This window comes from Myodes glareolus, chromosome 1 (assembly GCF_982192425.1).
Source record: "Myodes glareolus chromosome 1, mMyoGla1.1, whole genome shotgun sequence".
In the NCBI taxonomy this organism is placed as follows: domain Eukaryota; kingdom Metazoa; phylum Chordata; class Mammalia; order Rodentia; family Cricetidae; genus Myodes; species Myodes glareolus.
This window is the reverse complement of record NC_142026.1, coordinates 58,966,169-58,987,902: the sequence shown is the minus strand read 5'-3', so window position 1 is coordinate 58,987,902 and position 21,734 is coordinate 58,966,169. Positions and strand designations below refer to the sequence as shown.

At 48.4% G+C, this 21,734-nt stretch overlaps 1 protein-coding gene across 2 annotated transcripts in view; it reads right to left on the bottom strand.

Annotated features, from left to right (window-relative positions):
- Sptbn4 (spectrin beta, non-erythrocytic 4) overlaps window positions 1–21,734 on the bottom strand; it is an 85,838-nt gene that overhangs the window by 11,803 nt on the left and 52,301 nt on the right. For both annotated transcript variants that reach the window (XM_087907477.1, XM_087907479.1), the window contains 7 exons: window positions 19,850–20,113; window positions 5,340–5,564; window positions 4,399–4,488; window positions 2,819–3,097; window positions 2,595–2,725; window positions 1,449–1,653; window positions 245–625 (listed from right to left, as the gene is read on the bottom strand). In XM_087907477.1, coding sequence (XP_087763603.1) covers window positions 245–625; window positions 1,449–1,653; window positions 2,595–2,725; window positions 2,819–3,097; window positions 4,399–4,488; window positions 5,340–5,564; window positions 19,850–20,113 — 1,575 coding nt within the window. The remainder of the gene's footprint in view (window positions 1–244; window positions 626–1,448; window positions 1,654–2,594; window positions 2,726–2,818; window positions 3,098–4,398; window positions 4,489–5,339; window positions 5,565–19,849; window positions 20,114–21,734) is intronic.

Here is a 21,734-nt window from a genome sequence, read left to right as displayed (position 1 = left end):
TTTTAAAAAAAAAAAAAAGTAATAAATTTCAGCATTGCCACCCACCCCCAATCTCGACTGAATTCCCTGGCACAGTGAAAGATCTCCACTTTCTATCTGTCCAGTTTCCCCTTGTCCCCAGGCCACTTTCTCTGTCCACTGCCAGCCTGCCTGACTCCACAGCAGCTGTCTGCTCTGTTGCCTACACTCCCAGCCGCACTACCCAGGCCCTCCCACCCTGCTCTTCAGCTGCCAATCACCCCACCTGGGACACGAGGAGTTGCAGGTCGTGTTCAAAGGCTCGCAGGGTTCGCTGCATGGAGCTGGCACTGGGTCTGGGCTCTGGTGGTGCCGTCAGGCGGGGCAGCCGCCTCCGCTTCTCCTCAATCTGCCCTTGAAGCTCTCGCGCGTCGCTGAAGAACTTATGCAGCTCCCGAGAGGCAGCGAGCAGCTGGGCCCGAGTGCCCATGAGCTCCAGGAGTTCCGCCCAGGCCTCGTTCAGCCCGTCCTTCCACTCAGCCATGGTGGCCGCCGCTGTGTGGCCGCACTCAATCAGCTCGTCCACCATCTGGTTGACCGCTGCCAGCCGCTCCCGCCCTGCTGTTCCGGTCTCACTGGCGAACTCCGAAAATTTCTCCTGTAGCACCTGGGACCAGGACAAGGAGTGGGGTGAGAAAAGATACCTAAGTGGGTGACAATGCTACACACCCCAGCCCCCTCCAACCTGTTACCATGTGATAGACAGGAATCATGAAATAAGCATTCTTATAATAAAATAACATCTAATAGTTCTTGAGCATTCTGTAGCATTAATAGAAATAGTAAATTGTACAGAATATGATATATAGTATTAATAACTGACACCATGCTAGGCACTGAGTGTAGCATGTGTGATGTTTTGTGTGTATGTGTGTGACAGGGTCTTAGGTAGCCTGTAATTCCTGATTCACCTGCTCTCACCTCTCAGGTGCCACGAGTGCTTCTCCGTGTTTTACAGCATATAAACGCATGTGTTTCAGGGCCGTGCGGTGAGGTCATTCGAAAGGAGGTCCAGAGGCCTTCATAGGATACACAGTGGCCGCTAGTATTGTTGGTGTGTGGTGGTTTGAATGAGAAGGGCCCCCATAGGTTCATATGTTTGAATACTTGGTCTCTAGTTAGTGGAAGTGTTTGGGAAGAATTAGGAGGCGTGGCCTCATTGGAGAAAGTATGTCACTGGGGGTAGACTTTTTGAGGTTTTCAAAGACTTGGGCCATCCCAATGTGCCTTTCTCTGCCTCCTACTTTTGGATCAAGATGTTGGCTCTCAGCTGTTCCTGCCACCATACCCCTCTCTACTCCACCATCATGGACTCAAACCCTCTGACACTATAAAGCCAATTAAACACCTTCTTTTATAAGCTGCCTTGGTCACAGTGCTTTGTTGCAACAGAAACATAACTAAGACATGGAATTCACAAGACCCCTCACCGACACATGCTCGAAGTCCTGGCCCAGCTCAGGGGAGCCAGCCACCACCTCCTTCTCGGCAATCCAGTGTTCCAGCTCGTCCACCTGGCGGCTGAGCTGGTATAGCCAGTACTGCTGTTCCAGGCTCACCCTGCGTTCTTCACCCAGCTCCTTGAGGGCCACATAGAGGCGATCCACCTGGGACTGTCGCCGGCTGATCTGTTCACTGAGGGCGAAGATACGGGACAATAGGAAGCCCCTAAGACTCCCTCCCAAGGGAGGACTGTTTCATCCTGAATCTTTGCCAGGGTCCTGTCTCTTAAGATCCCCTCTGGTGGGGGTTGTTTTCTGCAAGTCTCACACTGAGCCAGCCTGGTACTCACTGCTTTGACAATAATAGTAAGTGATACTAAAAATATAATACCATAGTATGGATAACTAATATTTTGCTAGGCACTGAGTGTACCATGAATGGATATTTTTCCCCTAATAACAGGATCTCATGAAGCCCATGCTGGCCTCAAATTCTCTATATAGTCAAGGACCACTGAAATTCCTGGTCCCTCACTACTGCTTTCATAGCTGGATACACTCACCTCCACCCATCCCTACCCAGCATCCTTTATTGGTTTTGTTTATTTGCCTAGTTTCTATCTTTGATCCCTTGTTGCTTCACAGTGATGTGATTAGGGTTCCTAACTCCTTCCCTCAAGACCCAGCAAGAGTCTCCGCCTCCAGGCTTCTGGACACTGTCTTGATCTTTTGTCCCTCTAAGATCTCACTGCCAGCCAAGCCCCCTAGAGGTTCAGCAAGGTCCCATCACCCAGCTATCCCAGGACGGCTCTGGCTCTGCCCCCATTCTGATTTCAGCAGTCCAGGTTTTCCAGTCTTTTCAAACTCTGTAAGAAGTCATCTCCTGCCTGTCCTGGCTATATGCCATCTATTTATCTCACTGTCTTTTTTCTCTCTTTCAGATAGGATCTCTTTATGTGAACCTGGAACTCTATTGGTTAGGCTAGCCTCAAATTTGCAGCAATCCTACTGTCTCAGTCTCCTGGATAATGAGAATACATGAGTGCCTCATCAGACCTGGCGCTGCTACTCCAACTCTGTCCTAGTCTTCCTTGGACCTTTCCCTCCGAATTGGCCCCGCCCCCGCTCACCCACCTGTCTGGGTGTCCCATCTCCAGAAGCGCCCGACACTGGCGCGACAGCTGTGCAATGCTTTCCTCGTAGTTCTCCACGCCCTGCTCCAGTTGCAAGTGCTTCTTCAGCAGCTGCAGGGTGCTCTGTTCATCCTAGGAGTACATGGCGCCCGCGATAAGGCGGCAGAAGCCGGGCCTCCCCGGCTCCCGCGTCCCCGGACCCCCTCACCCCTGTTCTGGGCGCACCTTGCCCTTGTCCTCACTCATCATGAGCAGCTCCTGCTCGCCCAGCCACGCCTCCACTTCCGCCACATCAAAGTAGTACTGTTCCACCTGGAAGGCAGCGTCCAGCGTCTGCTGCCGTCGTTCTGCTGCCTCCCGTAGTCCGGTCCAAGCGCTCTGCAGCTGCTCCTGGCCCCGGCGCACCGCCTCGGCCTCCGGGCTGCGCAGCGAGGCCAGCGCGCCCGCGCGCTCCAGCACCTCCTCCAAGCGCGGCCCGTGCGCCTGGATCTCCCGCCGCAGGCCCTGTGAATGAAACATCGTGCGGAGGAGTGGCAGAGTCTCCATGACACACCGAGCCTCTCCGCGACTGGCAGGGCCGCTGTGCTAGAATGAACACCCTCAGATCCCCTGCCACTTGCCAGGTACCAATAACTGATACCCACATGCTCCAGGTGGGGAAACCGGCCCTGACAAAAGAAGTGCAGTCCCGGGGGAAACTGGAGGCTGGCTCCAAAGACTGTACTGTCAAATAGGATTTTTAAGACAGGAAGGACCCTTTGGGAGCGCTGCGATGAGACGCTGTCTTCCTGGAGTCAGTAGCTGTCACTACCTACTTAAGTCCTGCACGTGATCAAGCTACTGAGAAGCCCAGTGTGATGGGCTAGCTTAGCCTAGCTAAGGACCTATTAGTAGTAGCTTGTGACTGGAGGAAGAGTAGTCATTTGTAGTGAGATTGAACCTGGGACCTTTGGAAGGCTGAGAAAGCACTTTACTACTGAGCCACACCCCATCTCCTCACTGGGGGATTCTAGGCAGGGGCTCTACCACTGAGCCACACCCCAGCCCCACACTGGGGGATTCTAGGCAGGGGCTCTACCTCTGAGCCACACCCCCAGTTCTCTTTGGTTTTGATGTCAATAGGTAAACAAGCATCTGTTGGGGGCCTTTCATCACCAATTAAAGAGAAGACTGTGACCTGACAACAAAGTTAACCCTGAAACAGCAAAAAAGAAGCAGAGACTCGTGACAGACTCTAGACGCACATGGATCTACCTGATATCCAGTCTTGTCAAGGACGAGAGGCAATTCATTCTCTCACTCCCCTCTACTCATCTAGTTTTTTAAAAATTATTTATTTATTTATTTAATTTTTCTGTGTGTGGTTTTTCGAGACAGGGGTTTTTTTTTGTTTTTGTTTTTTTGTTTTTTTTGTTTTTTTTTTGTAGCTTTGGAGCCTGTCCTGGAACTAACTCTTGTAGACCAGGCTGGCCTCGAACTCACAGGGATCTGCCTGCCTCTGCCTCCCAAGTGCTGGGATTAAGGGTGTGTGCCACCACTGCCTGGCTGATTTATTTATTTTTATTTTATGTGCATTGGTATTTTGCCTGGATGTATATCTATACAAGGGTTCTGGATGCCCTGGATTTGGAGTTACAGATAGTAGTGAGCTACCTTATGGGTTCTGGATCCTCTGGAAGAGCAGCCAGTGCTCCAAACCACTGAGACATGTGCCCAGCCCCTTTAACTAGTCATGTAACTGGCTTCTTTCCTAGCGCTCACACCCCCAAGAGTCCTACCTCACGCCCTCACCTGGCTCTGCTCACCTGGTTCTTTTTGATGTGCTGCTGGACAGCCTGTAAGCCATTGCCTCGCTCTGTCTGCATGGCCAGCGGCAGCCGCTCTTGGACCCATGCCTGGGGAGGACACAAGACGGTCGGTGAGAGAATGCACCCAAGGATCGCTGCCTCCCAACCAGCCTCAGATCCCTTTATATGCATGGGTGACCTTCCTCACCTCAGCCCCAGGGACATCAGCGTCCTGTGCGACACCCTCCATCCAGCTCTCTGCACTTGAAGCCCCCACCCTCTGGCTTTGAACTTCTTTGAGCTCCTGAGGGTCAACATCACCTCCGCCCCAAATACCCCTAGTGGCAGGGCTGAGCCCTCTACCTAAAGCAACAGACAACGGCAGCCTTGGACACCTGCTGGGCCCTGGCATCACACAGTCTGAGGGCCTGGCCAAGACCGAGTGAGGGTAAACAGATGACTGAACAGATGAATGATTGAGTGGATGAGCCTTTGGGTGAGATGAATGCAAATGAGTGGAGTCAGGGGTCAAGACCCACAAAAGAAAAGGCAACCAACTCCATGACCAGGAGTGCTGGGCACACTTGCAACCCCAACACTACGGAGGTTGAGACAGGAGGATCAAGAATTCAGTCATAGTTGGCTACACAACCGGTTCCAGAGGAGAGAAGGAGGAAGAGGAGGAGGAGGAGGAGGAGAGGAGGAAGAAGAGGAGGAGAGGAGGAAGAGGAGGAGGAGAGGGAGGGAGGGGAGGAAAGAAAAGGAAAGGAAAGAAAATTTGTTTCATGAGCAAATGAATGAGCGACTAGAGTAAATAAGTGAAGGAGCGAAGGACTGAAGAATGTATCTGACTCTCACCCTGGGTCAACCCAGGCTTCATTCACCATCTGCGCCCACAACTGTCAATCCCTGGCCTTACATCCCGCTCCAAGTCTCCGCGCACCCACGCCCCGCCTCACCAGTTCGTCGTCCAGGTCGTGCGCCACCTGATGTAGCTCCTTGGAGGCCAGCAGCAAGCGGCGGCGCTCTTGCAATGGCTCCAGCAGGCGCACCAAGCGCTCGCCCACCGCGCTCTGCCGCTCGCCCACCAGGTCCTTGCTCGCCTGTTCCAGGGGCAGCGCCGCCGTCTGCGCCTGCAGCTCGCCCACCTCACGGCACCACTCCTCCACCTGAGACTCCATGGACTGTGGGCACAGGGGCACGGTCAGCAGTCCCACCCTCCTCCCAGGCCTCTTCTGTGACAAGGCACTCACCTGGGCAGGTCATTCCACTCTCTCTCTGTTCAATGCCTCCCAGAAGAACCACCCTCCCTCTGCATGAACCTGTGTAGCTCCATACCAGCCCCTGCCTGGGCATGGTGAGTTTGAGCCCTGCCAGGTATGTTCTTCTTTGTCAATCAGATTTCAACTCAAATGTTATTTTCTCAAAGAATTCCAAAGGACCACCCCCCACACAACTAATATGGTCCATCCATTCTTGGATTTTCTTCAAAGTTGAATGGATCTCTTTTTCACTGTAGGAAACTGAGACCCAGAGAGATAATTTGACTAATAAGTCAATCTTGTCTGACATAAAACCAAACACAAAGCTACAGTGATTTGGAGACTGGGGTGTAGCTTGGTTGGGATAGTGCTTTCTTGGCGTGCAAGGACACCCTGTCTTCCATCCCCCAGTACCACAGAAGACCAAGTGTAGTGATCCAAGCCTGTAATTCTAGCACTCAGGAGATAGAGTGGAAGGATCAGAGTTCAAGGTCAGCCTGGGATATGTGAAAGCCCATCTTAAAATACACAGGAAAATTAAAATCTCTTATAGCACTTGAAATCCCCGAAGATTAATGGATTGGCATGGGCCAAGCAATGGCCTGATTTACCTGGGCCCTTTCTCTGCTCTTTAACAGCTGCAGATGGGTTTAAGACTTAAAAGGAATGAGGAAATCTGTAAATTAGGAGAAGAAAGGGGGCCCAAATGCTTTGAGAGTGTTGTGGGAGGGGCTTTCAAAAATTAAAAGCCAATAGGGTGAATAATGCTAAAGCATCTTTGCACTGACCCTGCCGTATGTCACGAGCACCCAAAGGCACACTAATGAGAAAGTAATTTCAAAGGCACTGAGCAGGGAGCCATTTTTCTCTAATTTCTGCACGTATTTGTTATGTGTGTGTGTGATGTGAAGTCATGTATGCTTGTGCCATGGCACACGTGAGGAGGTCAGGGGACAACTGGAGGGAGTTAATTCATTCCTTCTACTGTATGGTCTGGGGTGGAACTCAGATCATCAGGCTTGGTGGCAAGCGCCTTTACCCAGTGAGACGTGGCTCCTTTTTCTTAAAACTTATTTATATTTTTATATGCATGTGTATATGCCACGTGTGCAGTAACTGTGGAGGCCAGAAGAGGGCGTTGGATTCCCTAGAGCTGGAGTTACAGGTGGCTGTGAGCTGCCGGATATGGGTACTTGGGAAGCAAATCTGTATTCTCTAGAAGAGCAATATGTGATTTTCAACATTTTATTTTATTTTATGTGTAAGTGTCTCGCCTGCATGTATACCTGCGCACTACACACATGTGTGCCTGGTATCCTTATAGGCACAGAACATGGCACTGGATTCCCTGGAGCTGGAGTTGCAGACAGTATGGTGGTTTGAATGATAATTGCTCTATGGGCTAACATATCTGAATACTTGCTTTCCAATTAGTGGAACTATTTGGAAAGGATTAGGAGGTGTGGCCTTACTAGAGGAGGTGTGTCAACAGGCTTTGAGGTTTCAAAACCACTCCCGGTGAGCTCTCTCTTCACTGCTCTGGTTTATGGATCAGTTGTATGTTCTCAGCTACCATTCTAGTGCCTGCCTGCCTGCCTGCTGCTATGCCTGCCTGCCTGCTACTAAGCCTGCCTGCCACCCCATGATAGTCATGGACCCTACTGCCCTTTGGAAGGAGCCCCACATTAAATACTTTCCTTTATAAGTCGCCTTGGTTATGGTCTTATTACAGCAAATTTAAAAAAAAGTTACTAAGACAGAATGTGAGCCTCCACATGTATCCTGGGAACAGAGTCTGGGTTCTCTGCAAGTGCAGCCGAGCAGCCTCTCCAACCCCTTCTGCTTTCTCTTTTGTAGACAGACTCTCAAGTAGCCGAGGCTGGCCTCAAACTGAAACTCACTATATAGCCATCATTTCTCAAATTCTGGGGCATCATCATGACAGGTTAAAACTAGTTTCTTTAGTGCTGGAGAGATGGCTCAGTGATTAAAAACACTGACTGCCCTTTCAAGGGACCCAGGTTCAGTTCCCAGCACCCACAGAGCAGCTCATAACTGTCTGTAATTTCAGTTCCAAAGTATTCAACAAAACACCCTGGCAAAAACACCAATGCACATAAAAAATAAAGAAAGAAAACAAACTCGCTTCTTTAAAACACTCAGAGATGCTCCCCACAACCTCCAATCTGTCCCTGCTGCCTTAGCTTTACAACAGCAGCCGCCACTGACAGACAGCTACCTTTTAAAGTCTGGGTTCCTTTTGGAGATGGTTTTTCTCTGTAGCCCTGACTGGCGGGAGGCCCCCTCCATTAGCACCCTAAGTGCTGGTGCCACAGCTGCGCACTCTGCTGTGAATGACTGGCTCCACTCATGTGTTTTCAAATTACTCCCCTGCGTCCAGAACATGAGCCTCCTGAGCACTGGGCCAGGCCAGCTTCATTGCTCTGTACAGGCATCTGGAACCGTATCTGGCACACAGTAGGTCTCTCTTGTGATGTGGGCAATGCATGAAAGAATAACATCAGCAGGAGTGGAGAGCTGGCTCAGCAGTTAAGAGCACTGGCTGCTCTTCCAGAGGACCTGGATTCAATTCCCAGGACCCACATGGTAGCTCGCAACCATCTGTAATCCCAGGTCACAGGGATTTGATATCTTCTTCCAGCCTCCTCAGGTATAATGCAAGGGTGTGACAATGCACACATTCATATAAAATTTTAAAATAAAAAAATTCTAAAAACAAATACTATCAGCAAGGAAAAAACTGTCCCAAATAGAAATGAGCAACAGATGAAAATGGACAGCAGACAGAATAAACAAAAAGATGCCCTGTCCCACTGATGGTCGGGGAAATGTAAATTAATACATGACTTCCTTTTCTAGCCATCCCATTAGCAAAGTTGTGAAAACTGAATGCTACATTGAGTTGGCAAAGATGCAGGAATGAGCACACTCAGCCACCAACAGGCCTGGTGTAAATGGGTAGATCCTTTTATAAGCAAATTTGGCAGCTTCTACCCAAAGCAAATGGTGCACAGTCTGACCCTGGGCTTCCACTGTCTGTACCAGGAACAGATCTCCAGAAATATTGGCACTCAGAGAAGTTTGCTCATGGCTTTCGTCATAGCAGGGTTTACAATGAGAGAAAATTGGAAACAATCTCACAGTCCATTAAGAATGAAATGGTGGAATGAGGTGGTTTCGCACACCCTGAATCCCAGCACTCAAGAGCAGAGGCAGGCGGATCTCCGAGTTCGAGGTCAACCTTGTCCAGGACAACCAGGGCTACACAGGGAAATCCTGTCTTGAAAGAGAGAGAAAGAGAGAGAGAGAGAAGAGATGGGAGGCAGGAGAGATGGCTCAGTGGTTAAGACTACTGGCTGTTCTTCCCAAGGACCCAAGTTCAATTTCCAGCACCCACATGGCAACTCACAACTGTCTCTAAATCCAGTTCCAGGGAGTCCAACACCCTTACACAGACACAGGTGTAGGCAAACACCAATACAAATACATAAATCATTAAAAAGGAAAAAAGAATGAAATGGTGGAGCCTGGAGAGACGGCTCTGTGGTTACGTGACTTTCCAAAGGACCTGAGTTTGGTTCCCAGCTCCCATAATAGGCAGCTCACAACCACCTGAAACTCCAGCCCTAAGGGGATCTGATGTCTCTGGCCTCCATGGGCACCAGCACTCATGTGCATACCCATCACCATCATTCGAAAAAATAATAAATGTTTCTCTTTTTAAAAAGAGTTTTTAGGGGCTGGAGAGATGGCTCAGCGGTTAAGAGCATTGCCTGCTCTTCCAAAGGTTCTGAGTTCAATTCCCAGCAACCACATGATGCCCTCTTCTGGACTGCAGGCACACATGTAGACAGAATATTGTATACATAATAAATAAACAAATATTAAAAAAAAGAAAAAAAAGAATTTTCAGCCAGGCAGTGGTGGCACACACCTTTAATCCCAGCACTTGGGAGGCAGAGGCAGGCACATCTCTGTGAGTTCAAGGCCAGCCTGGTCTACAGAACAAGTTCCAGGACAGCCAGAGCTGTTACACAGAGAAACTCTGTCTCGAAAAGAAAGGAAGGAAGGAAGGAAGGAAGAAAGAAAGAAAGAAAAAAATAAAGAAGTTTCATTCCTTAATTGGTAGCCCTGTGGAAATAGCTCAAATGACTCAGTGGAAAAAATGCTTGTCACAAAAATGGACCTGACTTTGGCACAAAAACGGACCTGACTTTTGAACCCCCAGAGCCCATGTAGACTTGAGCACAGTAGAGCATATCTGTAATCTCAGCACTCCTAAGGAGAGCTAGGGAGGTGGAGGTTGGAGGATCTTGATGGACCAGTGAGCCTGATATACACAGCAGTAAAGACCAGGGATCTATTTGAAACAAGGCAGAAGGTGAGACCAACACTTGCAGGGGTCTGTCCTTTGATCACTACATGTGTGAAGTGGCATGCATACACCTGAACATCCACACAGGAACATACACAGGAACACACACACACAGATAAAAAGAATGAAACGGTGGACAAAGTAAGGTGACACACAGCTATCCAGCCTTGAGGAGGTGGAGGCAGGGGGATCAGGAGTTCATTCTCATCTATACAGCAAGTTCGAGGTCACCCTTGGCTACTGAGACTCAGTCTGAAAACTAAGAATAACACAAGACCGAAAGGGTTAAAGAACTCTGGAGGGGGGTGGACTAATAGCCAGGAGTGGCCGAGCCGAGGGAAAGCGATCGAGAGCCTCCATGTGACATGCATTTGTAGTGAATCGCACATGGATAAAAATCCCTGGAGTCAACAAGAAATTGACACCAGATGTCACCTCCTGCAGGATGAGAACTCACAGAGCGGAGGACAGGGCTGGAGGAAATTTTCACATAGGATTTTTTCATATGGTTTTTGATGTCTGAACCATGAAATTTTATTTATTCAAAAATTTAAATTAAGCATGAAAACAAAATAAAATGAAGACACCGAGAAAACCATGTACCCATATGAACACACTTGGGAATGCAAGAGAAGGGTCTAGAAGCATTCATACTAACCAATCATTGAGGCTCCTTTGGGACACGGAGCTGGGGGTGAGCGGAGGGGAGACTTTACATTTTCCTGACGATTTCTAGGTTAATAAGATATTTCACTAAAGAATGTGCTTACAGAGTGCTTGGCTGATTCCAACCAGGCGAAAGCAAAGAAAACACAGCAATAATAAAATTAAGAGGTAACAGATTAAAGCAAATAACTGGGACACAAGAACTAACACTTTCCTTTCTTCTCCCTCCTCGTCACCAAACTATCTTTGTCTCTTCAAACACAGCTCTTAAAGATGTATGCATTTGCCAGGCATGTTGGTACATGCCCTCAATCCCAGCACTTGGAAGGCAGGTGGATCTCTGTGAGTTCAAAGTCAGCCAGCTACATGATAAGATTCTGTCTCAAAAAATATTTTTTTTGTTTTTTTGAGACAGGGTTTCTCTGTGGCTTTGGAGCCTGTCCTGGAACTAGCTCTTGTAGATCAGACTGGCCTCGAACTCACAGACATCCTCCTGCCTCTGCCTCTCAAAAAATTTAATTGAGTTAATCAATCAATGAATTGATTTACTGCCTCTACAGCTTTTCACTGGTAAGCTCTTGGCAAGCACTTACCTACTGAATGACATCCCCAGGCCTCTTTTTATTTTTTATTTCAGGCATGGTCTCTGTAAGTAATTCAGACTGGCCTTGAACTCACTATGTATAGCCAAGGTTAGACTTGAACTTTTGATTCTCCTGCCTCAACTTCCTGAGTAACTGGGATTTCACCTATGGACTCCAGATTTGGCAAGTTCGGGAACATAACCTACCCTCCCACATCCTGAGCACCATGATGCAACCCAGACTGAACTTCGCAGCCAGTATCCCAAGTGCTAGGAGACCAGGAGACCGTAACAGAGAGGACCCCAGGTAAAACGCTTGCTGTGTAAGCAAGCAGACCCAGGTTTGAATCTCCTGAGCCTGTAAGAAGCCAGGCATGGTAGCACATGTCTATAGCTCAATGCTTCTCCAGCAATGTGGAAGTGGAGACGAAGAGTCAGGGGAAGCACAAAGGCCAGCTAGCCTACTGTTCACAGCAGCAACACACTCATACACACACTCACACACACATGCACGTGGGTAAGAAGGACTGGGAGGACGGATACCCAAGGTCATCCTCTGACTTCCACGTGTTCACCACATATCCACATAAATGGACACGTAATATCCACATAATCCACATTCACATAAATGGGCACGTATTACACACAATCACACGTACCACACACGCATACACACATACATGCAAATATAATGAGATAGAAAGTGACTAAGGAAGACATACAGCTTCAATCTCAGATCCCCCCCCGAGACAGACAGACAGACAGACAGACACACACACACACACACTCATACACACACACACAGACACACATGGAGGAACTCACACTCCCACACATGAACACAAAGGCAGCCTAAAATGACATAAATAAGTTCCAGCTTCCTGCGACAACACTATCCCCAGCCAGTGACCCCACGGCCAAAGATGGAGATGACACGTCTCTTGTTTTGATAAAAACACCACACATTCTGAATACTTAGCTTGTAGGCCCTGTCTGTCTGTGAAGGTCGGTCAATGGTTCCAAGTGCACTAGTCCTTGGTTTGCTTGCTTGTTTTTGAACTGGGCCTCACGTAGCCCAGGCTGGTCTCAAACTCATTGTGTAGCTGAGGATGACCTTGAACTCCTGACTCTCTCCATTTCCAAGCATGTACCGCTACATCCAGTTATGTGGTGCTGGGAACTGAACCCAAGTTTTTGTGCATGCTAGGCAGGCACTCTACCACCCATCTTGAAATTACAAGAATCATTACAAAAAAAGTATGATCAGAGTCCTTCCTCATTAAAAAATAAATTGCAGATTAAGCTGGACATGGGTGGTACATACCTATAATCCCAGCACATACGGTTGTGGCCTGGGCTACAGCCTCAAGAAAAAGGAAGTGGGCCGAGATCGCTCAGCGGGTAAACAACCTGATTTCCAGATTCTTGGTGAAGGAGAGAACTGATTTTTGAAGGTTCTTCTCTGACCTCCACATGTGTAGCATACACATATCATATGCAGACAGACATGATAGTAAAGAAAATGTTTTTTAAAAAATAAAAAAGGACAGAGGGATAAAAGTCTGCATATTATGGTATATAAATTATACCATTTTCCAAAAAGCCATTAAAGTTAAAAGATGAGAGGGGCTGGGGTGTGGCTCAGTGGTAGAGCCCCTGCCTAGAATCCCCCAGTGAGGGGCTGGGGTGTGGTTCAGTGGTAGAGCCCCTGCCTAGAATCCCCCAGTGAGGAGCTGGGGTGTGACTCAGTGGTAGAGCCCCTGCCTAGAATCCCCCAGTGAGGGTTTGGGGGTGTGGTTCAGTGGTAGAGACCCTGCCTAGAATCCCCCAGTGAGGGGCTGGGGGCATGGCTCAGTGGTAGAGCCCCTGCCTAGAATCCCCCAGTGAGGGGCTGGGGGCGTGACTTGACGACTCAGGGCAGCTGCTTTCCCAGAGGAGAATTTAGTTCCTAGCACTTATATCAGCCGGCTCAACAATCAGCTGAAGTTGAAGTGGTGCTGGCCTTTATATTATATTATTTTATTTTATTCCAGCCCTCTGGAGGCAAAGGCTGGTATATCTCTGTGCATGTAGGGCCAAATTGGTCTATGTTTTGAGTTTCAGGCCATCTGAAACTACATAGTAAGACACTGTATCAAAAAAAGAAAGAAAGAAAGAAAGAAAGAAAGAAAGAAAGAAAGAAAGAAAGAAAAGAAAAGAAAAGAAAATGAAGGAGTAGAAGGAAGGACGGAGAGGTTGTCTTCCAAAAGGTCCCCAGTCTCCAGCCATACCACAGTCTGCAGCCACAAGATCTCACCCCATCATCCTCATTCTCAATTGGATCCACCATGCTCCCTTCCCAACTCCCAGTTTCAGAAACCAAAGCCCAGAATAAACCTGCAAGAGGCAGAATTTGAACTCAGCACCACAGGACTAGAGGCCCAAATGTTTCACCACATTTTCTATGTTCGGATGTGACCTGTGCCCTTGGTCACACGGTGGTGGGATGGAGACTTGAGCCCTGGAGTACACAATGCAGGAACATGGACTTGACTCTTGCCCTTGACGATACCGTGTTAGTGGCAGAGAAGGAAAGGGACACAGAAAGCTCTGCACCAGAAGGGCTTGATGAGGCATCCTTAGGGATGTGGCTGGGCAGCTGCAAGGGCTACAGTGAATGTCCCATTTGTCCCCTTGGGTGGCAGGAGAGCAGGAGCCTATACAGCTAAGCCAGACCAGCTGGCCAGGCCTCTGAGGGCTCGCAAGCTGGGGCTTGCTGCTCTACCATCTGGTCCCTCAACCAGAAAGGACAGTTGGTCAGGAGGCTCGAGAAAGGCCTCTGGGTCATGTGGTCTGGGAGGGGACATTTCTGCTGCAGTGGCTGATGAGGTCAAAAAAAGAGGGTAATGGAATTTTGTTTACTTTTTTTTTTTTTTTTTTTTGGGTACAGGTTCTCATTATGTAGCCCAGGCTGGTCTGAAACTCAGTAAGCCCAGGCTGGGCTCCAGCTCCTGGCAACCCTCATTCCTCAGCCTTCCAAGTGCTAAAATTACAGGTGTGAGCCACCATGCCTGGCAGAGATGGAATATTCAAAGAGGCAGAGCAGAGCAAAGTGGAGGACGGACACACACGCACACGCGTGCGCACACACGCACACGCGTGTGCACACACACACACACACACACACACAGCAGAGAAAGAGAAGTGAAGGAGAGCTGTCCCAGCACACACGCCAGTCCGGAGGGTGCCCCTGGCCCTCCCTCCTTCAGAGGCCCTGTGCTCAACTCCCAGGCAGGCCCCAGGGAACTGCAGGGCTTTGGGAGGCACCCCTTCCACAACCTCTGAGGTCCAGCTGGGCTCCATCTGGAGGCCAGAGCCTACCGGGTCACTCCTGTCTCGAGCTCCCCCTGCTGGGCAAAGAGCACAGGAGTCCTCGTCCAGCCCCTTCCCTAGTCCACTTTATCCTGGCTTCAGCCTCTTCTGGGAAAATGGATCTCCTGTTCTCATCACATAGTCTGCTGGGCTGGGAGGAAGTAATTCCCACATGGCGGGCGGGGGAGATGACCCTGCTGAAGCCAGAGGTTGCGGGTCTTTTCTACAACTCTCCCTCCTTTCCTCTCTTAGACAGGATCTTACTGTGTATCCCCCGTTGGGACTCACTCTCTAGACCAGGCTAGCCTTGAAATCACCTGCCTCGCCTTCTGAGAGCTGGATTAAATGTGTGCACCAACACAGCTGGCCTGGCTCTAATTTTGTTTTGCTTTGGTGTTGTTTGAGACAAGGTCTGGCGTAGCCCAGGCTGGGCTCCAACTCCCTAAGTAACCAAGGATGACCTTGAGCGCCTGACCCACCTGCTTCTGCTTCCTGTGTTGGGAATGCAAGCATGTGTCACCACCCTCCACAGATCACACTGCAACACGCATGGCCAAAAGGCCTGAGGAACTTGCGAGTTAACACAAAGATCCACAAATGGCGATTCCGGCCCACCATCGCTTCCCATCCATCCGGATGGCTGAGAGAACCAGTGCGGTGATGCTGGGGTTGGCTGGGATTCAGGAAATGGTTCTGCTGCTGGGAAGGAGCATTGTCAGCAGAAGCACTTGGGCATAAAATTGGCAAGATCCACTGAGCTGGAAGTGTCTAGGTTTAGCGCCATATGCCACCTCCAAACATATTTATAAAAAGTCACATGAGGAAGGGGAGATGTCCCCAAGGGGAGTCTGAGCAGAAACATGTGAAGCAACTGTAACCAAAGACTATATCCAAAGTAAAGCTGCGGAGGCAGCTAAACCATGGTCTTTCTTCTTTTCTTGTTTTTTGTTTTTGCAACTGGGTGTTATGTAGCCTGGGCTAGTCTTAAACTTGTAGGGGTTCTTCTGCCTCAGTCTCCCCAGAGCTAGGATGTGTGCCATGACACCTGGCTCTTTTGATGCTTCTGTTGCTTTGAGGTGGGGTCTCACTGAGCAATCACCCTTCATCTCACTCTGTAGCTAAGGATGACCTTGCAATTTTCTTCCCACCTCCCAAGTGCTGGGATTACAAGTGCGCCCTGCCACACCTGGCTCTTTTTCTGTGTGAATTTCATGTACCCCAGGCTGGCTTGAAACTCTCTACGTAGCTGAGATGCCCTTGATCTCCGGCCTTCCTGTCCCCACCTCCCAAATCCTGGGATTAGGGGCGTGGGCCACCAAGAGAGCTCCCAGCAAATTTGAATCACAGCCCTGCAGGGGCCGTCAGTCTGAGGGTGCCTTGGGAATTGCATCTTTTCATCATCACAGTGAAGAGGAGGTGGGACCATCAGGATGTCCATTTTAGTAAAGGGGAAACTGAGGCAAAAAGAGATGAGTAATACCCCTAGATGATTCTGCCAGTAAGTCTCAGAATTAGAAGGCTCCAGGCAGCTGGGATCCAGACACCACCCCCCTGACAGTGATGTTCCTGATCCTCTGTCAACAATTGGGCTAGCACTAGGGTCCTTCCATTGCACGAAGGAGGTGACTGAGCACAGCTGCTTCCCCAGTACCACTCAGCGAGAGAGCAGCACCAAGCCTAGGCGTGGTGGTACACTCTATGATCTACACACTTGAGTGAATGATGCAGGAGGATTGCCTGAAGTTCAGTCCTGCTTAAAACCAAATAAACTAACTAACAAAATCCAAACCAATAGCTAGGCATGATCCTGAATGGTCGCCTGATGGCTGTGTGGCCTTGGGCTGGCCAGGGATCCCATCTGGGCCATGGATTTCCCATGAGCACCTACTTCCCTTATAGAACTGCAAAGGATTCGGGATTATAGTGTGTGGTAGAGAACATTTGTTAGCAGTTCTCAAAATGTGGCCTGAGGACCCCTGAGACCTTTTCAAGGCTTGATGCAAGCCATTTTTACAAAAATACTAAGGTGTTGTGCTGAGGAAATGGCTCAATTGGTGGAATACTGGGTTTAATTTCAGCATCACGTAAGTGAAGTGTGGTGGCTCATGTCTGTAATCTCAGCCCTTGAGAGGTAGAGAGTGAAGGATTAGATATCAAGGTTATCCTTAGATATACTGTGGGTTCAAAACCAGCCTAGGCTACATGAGACTGACTCTCTCTCTCTCTCTCTCTCTCTCTCTCTCTCTCTCTCTTTCTCTCTCTCTCTCTGTCTACTTACCTAACTACCAATCCATCTATCCATCCACCCACTCACAGGATCAATTTGTCTGTCTGTCTGTCTATCTACCCACCATCTCTCTACGTTCCTACCTATACAGCTACCTCTTGTCTACACTATTCCCATTCCTGAGACCACAACAAGGTTTTCAGAGGCAGTTAGATGATGCATGTGACAATGACAAACTGAAGGTGGAGGCAGGAGGGAGAAGCCATGTCTTGCCTGTCTCTCACAAGAGAGAACTGTAAAAAATAAAAACAGCAACCAGGCGGTGGTAGCGCATGCCTTTAACCCCAGCATTCGGGAGGCAGAGGCAGGCGGATCTCTGTGAGTTCAAGGCCAGCCTGGTCTACAAGAGCTAGTTCCAGGATAGGCTCCAAAGCTACAGAGAAACCCTGTCTTGAAAAACCAAAAATAAATAAATAAATAAATAATAAAAAAACAGGTTCTTCTCACATTAAACAATTTTTTGTGTGTATGTACATGGTCGTGTGTACACATGCGTGGGTGCTCGTCCATGCGTGTTCATGTGGAGGGCAGAGGATGACGTCAGGAATCTCTTCCTCAATCACTCTCCACTTGATTTGTTTGAGACAAGGTCTCTCTGTGAATCTGGAATTTACAGTCATGAGACTGGCTGGCCAGCACACAGCAGGAAGTCGCCTCCTTTCACTTTCCCAACACTGGAATGACGGCTGTGCCTAGCTGTTTTACATGGTTCAGATGATCAAATATGGATTCTTGAGAAGCAGGATTTTGCTGAGTCATTTTCTCAGTCCCATATTTGTGTGTAAGGAAAACCTATTTATCTGCGCATATATCTTTTCTTCTTCCTCATTTAGTGTGGGTGAGCACATGCATGTGTGTGTGTGTGTGTGTGTGTGTGTGTGTGTGTGTACAACTTTATGGGAGTCAGTTCTACCATGTGGGTCCCAGGGATCAAACTCAAGAGTTGTTAGGCTTGGCAGTAAGAGCCTGTTTCTGCTGAGCCATCTTACCAGCTCCACATTGTTCTCTATAAAAGAGGGCTATTAAGGACAATTTGTGATGGATTTAATATTCATTTCAAAAGAATCAATAAATATTGGAATTTTTCACTTTTCATATGGTAAAGAGTGACAAGCCTAATTGACATAAACAAAGCCTTTTTAAAAGATCAGTCAGTATACTTAAATAATTATGCTTTTATTATCAGGTTTTTCCTTTTTTGTTTGTACTGAGAATGGACCTCAGGGCTTTGAATGTTTCAAGCAAGTACTCTACCACTGAGCTACATCCCGAGTCCCTCACTGGGGGATTCTAGGCAGGGGCTCTACCACTGAGCTACATCCCGAGTACCTCACTGGGGGATTCTAGGCAGGGGCTCTACCACTGAGCCACACCCCAGCCCCTCACTGGGGGATTCTAGGCAGGGGTTCTACCACTGAGCCACATCTCAGGCAGTCTTCATTTTTATTTTTATATATTAATAATTAATTAATTAATTAATTTTTGGCTCTATCTTTGTTGTTGATTTGAGACAGGGTCTCCTATAACCCAGTTTAGTCAGGAACTGGCTGAGGCCAACCGTGGCTTTGAGTGCTGGGATTACAGGCCTGTGTGCCAAACACTCTGGTTTATGCAGGTTTGGGGAATGAATCCAGTCTAGCACTCTACCAACTGAGCTACAGTCTCAGTTTACGTACTTTCTAAATTTTATTTATTTAATTTGCCACCTACCATGTTGATCACTTTACAAGAAAAACCTTGCCAGAATTCCATCCACTGAAGACTCAAGAGAACCGGGTTCAAATCCAGCCCCTAGCATTTGTTCCCCAAGTGAGAAAAATGTACTTTCCACAATCTCAGATTATTATCAACCAATCAAGCTTCACCCTGCCAATCAAACTCTACCCCTGCCAATCAAGCCCCATCCCTGCCAGTTAAGCTCCACCCCTGGATTTAAAGACAGGAGCCAGGGGCTGGAGAGATGGCTCAGTGGTTAAGAGTATTGCCTGCTCTTCCAAAGGTCCTGAGTTCGATTCCCAGCAACCACATGGTGGCTCACAACCATCTATAATGAGGTCTGGTGCCCTCTTCTGGCCTGCAGACATACACACAGACAGAATATTGTATAAATAATAAATAAATAAATAAAATTTAAAAAAAAGACAGGAGCCATTCCACTTCAAGAGCTGAGCAGTGGGGCCCTACATCCACACCTACAGGCCACATAGCCTTTAAGGCCCGAACACCAGTCAGCTGCTGAGCTAGAAAGGCTTTTGTTTGGTAAGGAAGAAACTGGCCACTGTGCAGTTTTTTTTGTTTTTGTTTTGTTTTGTTTTGTTTTGTTTTTTTTAAACTTTATGATTTATTTATCTTTTATTTTATGTGTATTGGTGTGAAGGTGTCAGGTCCCCTGGAACTGGATTTTCAGACAGTTGTGAGCTGCCATGTGGGTGCTGGGAATTGAACCCGGGTCCTCTGGAAGAGCAGTCAGTGCTCTTAACCGCTGAGCTATTTCTCCAGCCCCTGTGCAGTTTTTTTGTACCTCAGTTTTCTCATTGGTAAAATAGGGGTAACAGAATGTCTACTTAATGAGATTGCTGCAGGAGTGAACGCTGAGCCCAGGAACCGGAAGAGAAAGTACTGGTGGATGCACTGACGCTCTGGGTAAACCTGTGCTCCTACTTCTGAACATTTTTCTCTGCACAAAAAATAATATCAAAATCCCAAGAAACTGCATATACTGCTTATTTCGATGTGGATTCCCTCTGTCTCCGTGAACCGTCAGCCCTAAGGTGAAGGCTGCTCCCAATAGTCTCTCCTAGCAGGACAGCCTCAGGTTGAAACACCCCAGGAGGTCGTGTCTGAGCTGAGCTGTTCTGCTCTGCCCCGGGACCCCACCCCCACTCCGCCCACCCGCGCCAACCACATCAGCCAGTCCATCATACCTGTAACTTCTTGAGCTGGCTGTTGACGGTGGCCAGGTCCCCTCCAGGGTCCACGTCTTGTAGCTGGCTCTCCATGTGAAGCAGCCTCTTGTCCAGCTCCGCAAAGCTCTGCACTAGCTGGTCCGCCTTGCTGGCCTCGAAGAGCTGGCGCGCCTTGGCCTGCGTGGTACTCTCCAGCTCCGCCCAGCACTGCCGGATCTCACCCAGTTTCTTGCGCACGGAGGCTGCCAGCTCGGGTTTCTCCTGCATCAGTTGCTGGCCCTCCTGGCCGGAGGGGTGGAAGGTTGGAGACAGAAGGATGAGGAGACCAGTGATGGAAACAGACAAAGGGACACAGGATCAATGGAGAGACACAGGGACAAAGCAGGGAGTTAGAGACAGAACAGACGCGACAGAGATGGGACCAAGGAAGACCGGCAAGAGACAGACAGGTTGATGTGGGGAGACAAAGAGAGCCCAGCAAATATGGGAAGGAAATAGGGGAAGACAGATAGAGGATCATAGAGTGATGATTGAGGATATATATACACACAGTAGGACCACAAGAAAAGGACAGAAGAAAGATGAAGGTGAAAAGGGAGAAAGTGAAAGAGGGAGAGGAGGTGGGAGAAGGAGAAAACGGGGAGGGGCAGGGAAGAGAAGGGAGGGGAGAGGGGGGAGAGGAAGAGGCAGGGAGAGAATGAACTTCCATTAAGCTCAAGGTCCAGAAGACTGGCTTTGCTACACACTGCCCTTTAAGGGTTTGGGTTTTTTTTTTTGTTTTTTTTTTTTTTGTTTGTTTGTTTTTGAGACAGGGTTTTGCTGTAGTTTTAGAGCTTGTCCTGAAACTAGCTCTTGTAGACCAGGCTGGCCTCAAACTCCCCTGTGATCTCTTAAGAGCATAAAGTGGCGCACACCTTTACTCCTAGCACTCCAGAGGCAAAGGCAGGCAGATCTCTGTGAGTTCAAGACCAGCCTGGTCTACAAGGGCTAGTTCCAGGACAGGTCCCAAAGCTACAGGGAAACCCTGTCTCAGAAAAAAAATTTTAAAAAAAAAGAGCATAAAATGAACCTGAGTGTTTCTGTTTGATTAAAAAAGTGGGGATGCCCTAGGTTGCAGTTCTAAGGATTCAACGGGAATAAGGGGGTGTTTAGGGAGTTGATACCTAAAGTAAGCACCTGTCTAGGCCCTTCCAAAACTGAAGTCAACTACCTTGGTATTAATTTATGACAAGTTAACAGTAACAGGCACATGTTTTCATTCTCTGCATTTGGGAGGCAGAGGCAGGAGGATCTTTGTGGGTTTGAGGCTAGCCTGCTCTACATAGACAGTTCCAAGCTAGCCAAGGTGACATAATAACACCCTGTCTCAAAAAAAAAAAAAGAGTAAAGTGAGGTGTGGTGGTGCACACCTTTAATCCCAGCACTCAGGAGACAAAGGCAGGAGGATCTCTGTGAGTTCAAGGCCAGCCTGGTCTACAGAGTGAGTTCCAGGATAGCAAGGGCTACACAAAGAAACCTGTCTTGAAAAACCAAAAAAAAAAACCAATAAAAGAAGAAATAGAAATAATAACACCAAACCAGGTATGGTGCTCACACCTGTAGTCCTACTTGCACTTGAGAAACAGAGGCAGGGGAATCATTAGATGTTTGAGATCAGACGGTCTACACAGTGAGGCTCTGTCTCAACAAATCAAATAATAAAAACAGATAAACAAAATAAAAAGAAAGCCAAGTGTGGTGGTGGTATCTGCCGGTCTTCCCAGCACTCAGGAAGTGGAGGTGTGGGGGGGGGGCAACAATTCAAGGTCATCTTCAGCTACCTAGTGAGTTTAAGGCCAGCCTGGACTACATGAGACTCTGCCTCAATAAATAAGTAAATAAATAAATAAATAAATAGTAAAAT